The sequence below is a fragment of the Mixophyes fleayi genome, chromosome 9 (genome assembly GCF_038048845.1).
Source record: "Mixophyes fleayi isolate aMixFle1 chromosome 9, aMixFle1.hap1, whole genome shotgun sequence".
In the NCBI taxonomy this organism is placed as follows: domain Eukaryota; kingdom Metazoa; phylum Chordata; class Amphibia; order Anura; family Limnodynastidae; genus Mixophyes; species Mixophyes fleayi.
Genome location: NC_134410.1, coordinates 58,821,551 through 58,833,401, shown reverse-complemented (window position 1 = coordinate 58,833,401; position 11,851 = coordinate 58,821,551). Strand labels below are relative to the sequence as shown.

The window sequence follows — 11,851 nt, the reverse complement described above, 5'->3', positions numbered from 1 at the left end:
CCCTAACATACACACACACACTTTTGCTGTTCTTATTTGAGTATTAAGTGCATAAAATATTAGAATACCAATCGCTATATATTTTTTGCATACTTTGAATGGTCATTAGGCCAGAGAGCCGGTTGTTAATTTATTGGAATCCCACCACTGTATATATATATATATATATATATATATATATATATATATATATATATATATAAAGAATTCTTTCAGTAAAGTGCTAGCCACACCCATACATTAGGTTGACCACACCCACTTGCCAAATGCCACTCCCACTTAGATGGGGGGCGCCGGTGCCCTGTCTCGCCCAGGGCACTAAAATGTCTAGTTACGGCACTGCTTCTGTTCACTGCAGGCAACATTGACATAAAGCAAAGTGAACAACTGTAGTCTGTATAGGTCTATTTACTTACATTTTTTTTTTTGTACTATTATTTTCAAAGTGTGTTTAACACGTGCTAAAATAATATTTTAATTCACCACAGTTAACTGAACTGTAGGTGGAAAATTCAGGAGCAGAGCATTTCTCCCGAAATACATCCAAATGCAATCCGTATCTGTTCCAAAGAAATAAATTGGCTGGTTAGAATAAAAATTCCTTTTGAACCTGATCCATCATAAATAGATGAAAAATGATCTAGTAATTTAAGTACAACATACCTTTGTTTATTAAGGAGTTTTAACCTATATTACTGTCTTGCAAGCAAATTACAGTAATAAAAAAATTAATATGTATTGATACAAGGGCTAGTGGCCACTGAATGCTTTGATTTGCTGCTATTCCATAGATAAATATCCTACAACACAGTACCTCTGAAATTATAACATAAAGAGATAATAATAACCAGGCTTTAAGGAAAACTAAACTAAAAACAGGTGGCTGACCATTTAACTACAAGAAACTAACTTAACTGAAATCAGACTGTAATTTTACATTCTCAGGTACTTTACTATTGTGTTACATAATGAAACGTACTCCTGGACCTCTCATCACAAGTTCATTTGACTCAGCATTTCAATTACGGTACTGTCTGTTTAGCGTGAGCCGCCGGCAAAGCAATTACACATCCAGCGTCGCGTTAACTATTTTTTTTTTATGTCAGAAAACGCCCTCCAGATAAAACCCCCCCAAAACTAATCAATATTTTTTTTAGATTTATTTATCTAGAGATAATCTTGTAGGTAACTCTTGAATGAACTGTAAAATAAACTTCTCCCTACCGCTTGTGTTAGTAGTGTAGTGAACCACAAGAGTAATGCTGGAGCGGTGGGCGCGGCCGGGCACTATCATGTGACTGCTGTGTATTACAGGCAGTCAGTGTGACAGTGATCTCTGAGGTGCTCGGTGCTGTGTTGGGCTAGGCCGGTGATGGATCGGTATCTGTGCTGTGTGACGCTGTGCCTGCTCGGCCTGGGTGAGTAGGCTGGATAATGAGGAGGGACAGGCCAAGCAGATTAGGGCCGATGCCCAGCTTAGTACAGCTTGGTGGGAGCTCTTTATGGAAGGGATTGCACAGCTGCTGAGGTCCCAGGCCGACATATCACAAGAACGGGCACTTGCTGTACAAACTAGTGATAATGGGAACGGAGGTCATGGTGCAGATGGCCAAGGGAATAGGTGAATCTAAGAATGGCTCTTAAAGGTTCGGACAATAGGTCGAGGAAGTTAGAAAGATGGACGCGTTTTTGGGTCAAGAAATCTTACCTGAAACCTGGGGGACACTACACTCTCATAGACTGCAGAGAGGGAGAGTTTTGTGTGTGTGTGTGTGTGTGTGTGTGTGTGTGTATATATATATATATATATATATATATATATATATATATATATATATATATATATATATATATATATATATATATAATTTTTTTTTTCCCATCTTGAAACACTGGTGCTGGTGTGTCAAATCTGGTTGAAGCTGCACTCTTAGATCAGGGTCCTTAAAATCTTGTAACTACTTGAAAAATGATTGCATTACCTAACTAGTGAGGTAATCTTATTTTTAGTAGTTTCACCTTTTAGCTATAAGTACTAAAGTGTACCATGCTCCTATTTTAAAGGTTACACAACTAAAACCGTTGACTTGCAGCAATAAGTGCTGCTGACTAATGAGGAAGTAAGATGAGTGATAAGATGATCAGTATCTGATCTATTTGTTTGATGGCACTGCACAGATTGACTCCTCCCGCACTTCCTATTCTGGTACCCAGGGCCCCTGTAGGCCTGGCATCTTGGACCTAACTATTGCCACATATACCCCATTCATACTGCACCAAAATCCTGGGTTTTTGCTGGGGCGAGCTCAAACGACCCGGGTCTTGGTGCAGTATGAATGGTAAAAGTGAAAAATCCCGGGTCTTGAACCTGGGATTTATCGAGGGGTAATTCCTGGGTCGGACCCGGGTTGCCTGCACTATGAACGGTGCAAGCCGGGTTTCCATGAGGGAGAGATTTCAGTTTTGTCAAGGTATGAGAACTAATGATATTGGTAGCTTATGTATGTTGTAGGTTTAGCGGTCTATTAGAGAACAAGCTGTACTCCTGTTCCAAAACCACTTGAAGACAAGTCAGTTCAAAGTCCTAGCCAGGAGCTGATCACATCAAGGTTATGGCCACTGTGTGGGGGATCAAACCTTTTTTTTTTTTTTTTTTTGTTGATGAGGACAGAACTGTATTAGATGAACATTATGCTAGTAGACCCTAAAATAAAACTCTACACTATAACAAATCTCACTTTCTGCTGTAAGTTTACACTACTGAGGTTGCTCAGATCTTATGTGGTATAATATATTACAGCAAACCTGATCAGCTATTTGTTTTAGCGTTCAAAACATAGATAAATACTCCTACTTGTAAAATGCAGAAGACTGAACTTGCACTGACTGCTTTACTAACTCTAATATATCTTTATCAAAATGAAAACCGCACTATTATTTAAATTACATTTGTTAATCTAGGAGCTCAAATATTTTCCATTTTGATAAAAAAAACTTGTATATTATGCATGTTTGTAAATGTTATTCATAGAGCTCTTGTATCTTATGATCAGTGGCACTTTTTGCATACGTTGTGTAATAGAATAGTTTAATGCTGCTTCTAGCTCCACTTTCCATCCTACCTACAGCCAACAATGATCAGTTGAGCAAAGAGCCAAAAGACACGTGAATTATGTCTGCATCAGCAGCATATAAGTGAACTTAATTTTTCTAATACAAAAAAAACACTTTTTGTTGGTTCTATTTCATCTTGTGAATGAAATAAGTGCTAAAAGGCAAGTGTTAAGAAAAAGAGAGGGTGACGTTAATTTTCATAATTTGCCCCTGTCCTGCAGTTACTATTGGACAGATCTAAATTTTTCCTGCCCAGCTAACCTGAATAAACAGTCAGAAATCAAATGGAACATGCGCTGACGCATAAGTGCTACATTTTATGTCAGTGAACTGATGGTTAGAGGTTAGCAGTACTTAACGACAGGTTGGAATATGTAGGAATGTTGACAACCAGAAAATGGTGCCTGTGCCTATTCTGGTCTTTATACTCAGTCTGTCTCCTCTCTATCATAAGGCTGTAAATATGGGAACACTGCTATACAGCTTATGTCACTAAATACCCCTGTTGCCAGAGGACTGTGATCGTTGTGGTTTGTATGCCAACAGAATGCCTCCTTCTGGAAGAAAACAAAGAGACTTAACTTATGTACTTTGCCACTTTACTGCAGCGTCTAAATATTCAAGGTACTGTGAGTATGCTCACACCTGCGCCCCCCACCCCACCTGCACCTTACAGACCCAATGTCATTGGGTTAGTACAGATTATGGGGAATAGCATTTCATGTTACAAAGATGAAACTGCTCGCACAGGCTGAATACAGTGGTGTTGAAAACGTACCATAGACTGTAGCTGCCTGGGTACTGAAGATTAAGACGATGCAGTAAATATAAGTGTTGGTAGACTCTCTAATTGAGAGTGAATTTAGGGAAATATTGTACATACTATAGGGGTTTATATTGCACACACAGTCCCCCCTTTCCTTCAAAAAAGGAAAAAGCAACCCATGTATATATGAATATATTTAAATTAATTTGCGATTGTGTGTAGGCCCTCTGTGTCTAAGAATTTTGTATAGTATGTGGATTTCCTTAATAGACTTCTGCTTGCTTCATGTGGGCTGTTTCAGGCAACCTAAAGCTGGCTATTGTGCTGACTGAAGCTGGCCATATGTTTGCTTATAAATTACTCTATGTAGGCTCAATATAATTACCTTGTCTCTTTAAAACCTAATTGGCAAGGCTTGGTAAGTTCCATGGTTCCCCATTGTCCTGGCAGCCAACAAATGTCTGCTAGTACATATAACCGCCAGCACCCCTTGCTCACTCCCTTTCTTCTTATTCGATGGATAACTCCCACCAGGTCCCTGTGTGATCAGCTGGTTCTATTACTACTTGGTGCAGGAATAAGGGAGTGCTATCGGCAAACTACATATCTGATAGCTGCTCAGGGACCTGACAGTACAGCGAATATTCCCAACAGCAGAAAAACTCTATAGAAAAGTGTTTTGGGGCTCCAGCTTGGTAAATCAGACATATGGCACTGCCCATTTGGTGGAACTGAAAACTGGAGTGTCTGAGGATTTTTCATTAACCTTTAGTGCCCTGTTCTGTCGAAGTTGCAAATGGTTGAGTTAAAACACAAGGTTGATAAAAGGGCAAACCTCTATCCAGGGGGTGGGTGAAGATCAGATTTCATTGTAACATAGTGTAAGGTAACCTAATGCAGCTTCCAGGACTGAACTCGCATCATAATAGTGATGGCAACATGTCTGAGTTTTTATAAATAGAGGATAATCCAGTGAACATGGACCTTGCGTCTTAGTGAGTGAAATGGGTAATAATTTTCTCATAATACAGGGTTTATGGCAAGATGAATTGTTGTGTACTGTTTGTCTTGGTGGCCCTATAAGGAGTGGGTTTAAAGGGCCACTTATGAAAACTGGTGCTCAGGAAAAGGTGATTTAACCAATGGCAAATAATCTTACTACAACTTTTTTTTTTTTTTTTTTCTGGTCCTGTTTAGAGGATGAAAATAAGCACCTGGTTGATATAGGCAGCATGGTGGCTTAGTGGTTAGCACTTCTGACTCGCAGCACTGGGGTTGTGAGTTCAATTCCCAACCATAGCTTTATCTGTGAGGAGTTTGTATGTTCTCCCTATGTTTGCTTGAGTATCCTACGGGTGCTCCGTTTTCCCCCCACACTCCAAAAACCTACTGGTAGGTTGATTGGCTGCTATTAAATTGACCTTAGTCTCTCTAGGTGTGAACAGGGAATTTAAACTGTAAAACTCCAAATGGAACAGGGATTGATGTGGGTTCTCTGTACAGCGCTGCGGAATTAGTGGCGCTATATAAATGGCTGCTACTGATAATATGGGTTATGCAGTGTACCTCTTTATAATGTTAGTCTCGTAACACCAGTTTTGTCCTGTGTTTGACATCCTAGAAAGGAGCACCTTTTCATTGTACAATATTTTTCGTAAATGTCCCTCCAGTCTTGTTACACTAGAATGTTTCTGAAATTTGCAGTACAGGAAGTTGTCATGTGGAAGAAGGCAGACTAGACGATAAATGTGCTGTTTGTGCCCTATAATGTGTAATTTTAAAACATTTAACTTTAAAGAATGGCAAGCTAACCAAATCTGGGTTTGGATGCACCATTGTGATGTCTGTTCAGGACTCACTACCTTATTTTTTTTATTTTTTTTGTAAAGCAAACCTTTATTCTGGACTAGTCACATTTTAGTTGCAATTATATTGAAAGGCTGAGAATTGGCTTGTGATGTTGCAGTTGGCTGGGAACAGGGCCAAATTCTGTCAGTGGTGCCTGTGGTTTATTGGTTGAGAACAGAGCAGTTACCAATGGACTATTCTGTGTGGTTGTACTGGAACTAGCCGCTATGGCATAACAATGGAGGTAACTGTCGCAACTGCTGTTACCTCTGGTATCATGACCCAGAAAACTGAGAGCGTGTGGAAGCATGGTGAATTGTGTGGTCTCTGTGGAACAATTTGGCTGATTGTATGGGGGACATCTCTAATGTGCCGAAAAAATCCTTTATCACAGGATATGTCTGGTGATGACTTACTTGCAGGAGAGAACAGCATACATGTTGCTGGAGATGTTGGGTTTGTTGTAAATCAATTACACCAGACTTTCCTGATTTGGGGATTGAGGCTCAATAAATTAGTCTGTAGAGCAACCTGTACAGACTACACAAAGTAAGTCCCTTGTCGCAAAAATCTTGGCACCACTGCTCTTTTGTGAAGAAACCTGCACACGTACAGTGCATTGTTCAGTTGTATGGGTTCTTCAGGGAATTTTAAATTATTTGGCGGCAAGGAAATCTCCTTTACAATGTTGTGGAATTATAACACTATACTATGTACAGACTATATACTTCCTATATACCATATAGTAATTTATAATGCAAGACACATGTTTGTGTACATTCTGATAATGTACAGCCACTACTCAGTCTTGTTCTTGTAACATCAGCTGGAAAATGACTGCTGTGCATTAGGCAGTAGTATAATTCAACCAGTGTACAGAATTCAATTTATCTTGGGTTTTTATCCCAGTAATGTCTTCCCTGGTCCTTAAGGGACATGAATCTGCCAAAGTGTTCGGACTATAGTAAAGTGGACATGCATTTTTCAGCACAAACAAAATGGGGCCTATATGGTCCCAGCTTTTAGAATGGAATATTTGGTATGTCCCTTATTCACATATCAATAACTTGTGGGGTTTTTTTTTCTATCCCTTTGAGTGTATGATAACACCGAAGGACTTTGCACCACTGGAGTACATCTGCAGCACTGTTATCTAGGTATTGCTTTAATGGCTGTCACATGAACAGTCTCATGATGATGTGTCACTGACATGACTTTTCTTCACCAGGGTTCATGCAATCAAAAGCTTTTGAAGTGACAATACAAGAAGAGTCCAAGAAGACCTGTATTTATGCCAATGTGCAGGTGAACTTCACAATAGAGTATGAAACCAACAAGAGCACACAGGTAAGTCTACTACATCATAAAATCATTTTAGCAGGTATGAAGTATAGTACTCTGCCACAAGCAAGTTTATAGTTTGCGCTCATATGGTATGTAGTACTGTCACGACCGACAATGGCGCAACACTTTACGGTGAATGCTGCCGAAAGGATGGAGGAAAAATCCTGTACAAGCTCTGGTTGTACCATCATTTATCTATATCCTCTCGGTTTCAATGTAGCCCTAATATGCTGCAATGTCTTGTACATTCTGAATCATAGTAACATAGTTGATGAGGTTGAAAAAAGACACCAGTCCATCAAGTTCAACCTATTTTGGATCTCCTGCGATCCTGCACTTATATTTGAAATTAATCCAGAGTAGGCAACCGCCCATCTGTTTCAATTTTGAAAATCCCCCCAGACTCAAAATTGCAATCCAATTTTTACCCTATATCCACTACTATCCTTTATTTTAAATTAACGGTCGTATCCCTGGATACACCTTTCCGCTAAAAATTTGTCTAACCCTTTCTTAAACATATCTATTGAATCTGCCATCACAACCTTCCCTGGCAATGAATTCCATATCTTGACTGCCCTTACTGTAAAGAACCCCTTCCTTTGCTGGCATATTGGTTTTTTCCTGAACACACCTGTCTCTGCCGCAGGCGTGGGGAGAGTTTTACCTCTTATGGTGGGGTCATCAAACTTCTGTATGGCCCTCATTTAGGGTTTTAAGGCTTGTGGTATGTTCTCTGCACACATAGTGGTGCTGACACAACCTAATTTTAGGTATTTTTAGTTCCTTATTAAATTTAAAATATACCAAACAAACAAGTGTATCCAATTTGAAAGAACATATTGACATATCCTAGAGCTAGGAAATTGTATTGGCTGATCAAATTTTTGTCTATTCTTTAAGCGCCAATAATCCTAAAACTTCTATACACACTTCTGAATTAACTTCAGAAAGCAGCATACATTGTCTGTCCAGTGGTTATAAAACCTGCTGTGACTATTGTTAGTGTTTATCGTAGGTATCTATTGATTAGTTTTGGCAAACGCTAACACCGCATTTACCTGAGAATGAGTAGGTCATTCTTCTGCTTATTTATTCTTTGGTTATTTAAACAAAACACTCATGCAAACCCCCCACCAACTTTCATTGTGGAATGGCTTAATCTCTGTTTATTTTGTTAAATTTAACCAGTAGACCAAAATATCCTTTCAAAAGTCACCAAACATTAAACAATCTATTGTGTGGCCTTACCAACCAAAGCTTAACTGAAGCACTTATAAATATCTGTAATCTGTGTACTACAGATCTACATGCATATACAAGAAGCATCCTGAAGAACTAATACACTTTGAAATTGCTCTGTTTGTGGTTTTGTTTTTGTTTTTTTCAAATAAAAAAAATGGGAAGTGGACTTGTTGATGTTTGGTAACATGCAACACATCTGAGATTTCCTAAATCATTGCTCCCAGTATGGATCAGACTTATTTGAATCTCTAAGAAATGAGCTTTGCAGTACTGTCCACAGGATATAAAACTTTTGCTCTTGTAACCCCAATAATTTCAAGCATTTATATAAACCTTAGTAAACTTACAGTGGGTTAAAGGTGATCCATCTTGGTGGCTCAAAAAAGAAGCCTGAATTGATGGTCTTAATTTTTATTTTTTAACATGTATAATCTGGTCTTACTGGGCATATTTCATTGTCTCCACACTTGCCAATCTGGATCCAACTACCTCTGGCTTCTTGGTATTTTTTTGATTTAGATAGAAACCATGATATATCACCTAATTGAAATGTTGACTAAACTGTTTAAGTCTTAAGTCAAACTTATAATATATCAAATGCAGCTGCCTATTATCTTGTAACTATTTCTTTCAAAAATACTTAGTTGGACCTTTCAAAGAGACAAAGCATCGGCCCAGTCACCCTCTGTGTACTTGGCCCTGCTTCAAGTATTACCTTGGATATCATTGGCCTTAATAAATGTTCTTAAATTGCAGACATTGTTTATTGTTTTGACATCACCCATATTCTGTTAATACAGAAACTCTTTTCCAGAACACCTGTTTCCAAATAACTACCGCAGCCATGATGGGAAATACCGCTAAAGCTATTATGTTCTTGGTCATATCTGTAGCAACCCATTCCCATCTCATCTTGATGTCTACTTTTTAACATGGATACAGTAACCATGAGATATAGCTGTGTCTGTAAAAGAACCGAACTCATTACTTGAAGTGAACTTGTCTTGCCAAATCACCCTACCGGTGTAGGTTCAGGATGGAATGTAGACTGTCAGACTATATGGTTAGTCATAAGAAAACCTTTTACTTCACAATTTTATCTCTTTAAAAAACAAACCAAAATGTTGCTAACTATCTTTTACGGTTTTAAATCCCTCTGGCCCACAGAATAGAGATCATCCAAGTAACGAATTAGTATGTATCGCTTGTATTACTGCCCAGGCTACATATGTTAAAGTCAAAATAGAAACAATTTTTTTTTTTTTTTCTTAATTGAAAACCCAACATGTGGATTGACAGTAATATAAATTCAGATTCGATCTCTGTTTTTGACCTAAGGGTATCCAGACCATATTTCTCAATTCATTTATCTGCTATATCTATTGAAAAATAAAGATGATACAAATTAGACTCTTTTTCATAATGCCGTTATGAACTAAAAAAATGTCTGGGAACCGAGGATTCTTTTATCAAATGAAGATCTGACGCATTTGTGGAATTAAAAAAACCTTTTTTAAATGTAATTTGCAATTGACGTAATAAAATCCTACCTAATGTTTTCTTTACAAACTTTGTTCCTCGCTACTTTATTTTTTTTTTTTAGTTCTCTTGATTTTCTCTAATTATTCATCCTTTTTCTTTTCTAATACAGTCTTAAAGGGAATGAGGAAACCATCACAAAAGCCATTTTTAGTAATATTGCCATCTGTCTGGATACAGCTGCAGCCAAAGGAGTATTATTCTTTATTGTTGGCATCTGAGCCTTTTGCCTTTTAAAAAGATCTGTTTTGATGCAGAGTGCAATGTTCCACTTGTCCAACAAACACGTGCTTCTGCTATGGCTTCATGTGCAATTAAAATTTATATCCATCATGCCTAATTTAAAAGAATTATGTTCAGTAACGATCATCAATATGATGTAATAATTAAACTACAAGCCTCCACAATCCTGTCTAAATGACTGAACAAAGTGAGAATCTTTGGAGGATAATTATACCCAACATGAACATAAATGCAGAATCCCTGAAACCAATTGCTAAACTGTTCACTTACTGGCATCTATCAATAAAGATAATATATCCACATAGTCTTTTCCTTTACTTGCTGAGATAAATAGTAACCTTTACATGTTTTTGTTTAACTCCTTATTTTCTAGTGATGAATAAGCACACACCATCTGTGGATTTTACTTTAGCAATCATAGGTACTGTCCATAAGTTTATCATTTTGTGTAGAGCTAGTGATCCGGTGAGACCTTAAACTTAAAACAGATAATGTTTTAAAGACTCCAACTTGAGCATCTTATTCAGCTTGACAGCCTTGCTGATCTCTGCCAAATCCAGCTCTGCAGCCTTACAGCTTGCCTGGGTCTGGTGCTTTTTCAAGGCTTTTGTTAGTCGCTTTGGCCCTTGCTAACTGGCTGTTGTTGCTCCTACTCAAAGACTGTCGTCTTGTTCTTTGTTTTTGTTTTCAGAAGCTTTTTAATGCTCTCCTGGTTTCTGTTCCCAAGCATTTGCCTACTTCATCAGGTGGGATTACATGTGCAGCTGCATCTCTTCTGCCAGCCACATGGAAAGATCTTACTCCAGACAAGACTGATGCTGCGCCTCTCCACCTATTTGTTCAGCCCTCTTCCTTATCTTGGCAGAACCTCCAATAAGAAAATGCTATTACTTCACAGTAAATGGCTAAGAATACTGTGACGCCTCATTGTATATTACAGCGTTAGTCTACTGAGGTAATCTTGGCAGAGTACTAGTTTCCCCCAGTGTGCCACTCTCCTGCTTACCTCATGCCAGTCCTGCACCCAATCAGCAGTTTCTCAATTGCTATATAAAAATATAAGTTCCTAGAGCGCTCCCATAAAATTACAGCAGCCCTCTCGCACCAACATGGGTGTCAACTTGCCCATCCAATTCATAAATAATTCAAGCTGGCGGATATCTATACGCTATAACCAGTCAGTCACGCAAAACCGTTCATATCCAGTATTGTAATGTCCAAACAATAAGATTTTTCTTTTCTATCTTTCTCTATTCTGTTATTCTTTATCTGCTGACTCCCAACTCAGATGAAGGCTCTGCATAGAAACAAAATATGATATTCACATGTAGTGAAGCATGTCACATACATACAATTACATTCCCCCTCCCCCCTGAGCCTCCCAACACTGGATTTTATGGACTGAGCTGTATTTATGATAAACATACCTGACTATCTCAGTAAAAGTAGGAATGTGAAACAATGTTCTTGCTTTCTGACTTTAAGTTTATAGTAAGCACATTTGTTTGACCTGTTCATAACTGAGGTATTTTTATACCTTGTAGACCATAGTACTTATAAATTCTTTATTGTTCAAACAGAAGAATATTCAACTGTTTGTTCTTCTACCCTAGTGCATTCCACATCAGTTTGGGTGTATGTTTGTCCTTTGTATATTGAAATGATTGTCCTGTATTTTATACAGGAAGAAGTTGGAAGATATTTCAAACATATTTTTCTTCCATGGTTCTTCCTAAAGTCTTACAGTTAGTG

The 11,851-nt window shown here is 38.2% G+C and overlaps 1 protein-coding gene across 4 annotated transcripts in view; it reads left to right on the top strand.

Moving 5' to 3' along the window:
- The first annotated feature begins 1,288 nt into the window (after positions 1 to 1,288).
- The window catches only part of LAMP2 (lysosomal associated membrane protein 2), a 31,378-nt gene continuing 20,815 nt past the window's right edge, over positions 1,289 to 11,851 (top strand). For all 4 annotated transcript variants that reach the window (XM_075184382.1, XM_075184384.1, XM_075184385.1 and 1 more), the window contains exons 1-2: positions 1,289 to 1,418; positions 6,957 to 7,075. In XM_075184382.1, coding sequence (XP_075040483.1) covers positions 1,373 to 1,418; positions 6,957 to 7,075 — 165 coding nt within the window. In that variant the 5' untranslated portion in view covers positions 1,289 to 1,372. The remainder of the gene's footprint in view (positions 1,419 to 6,956; positions 7,076 to 11,851) is intronic.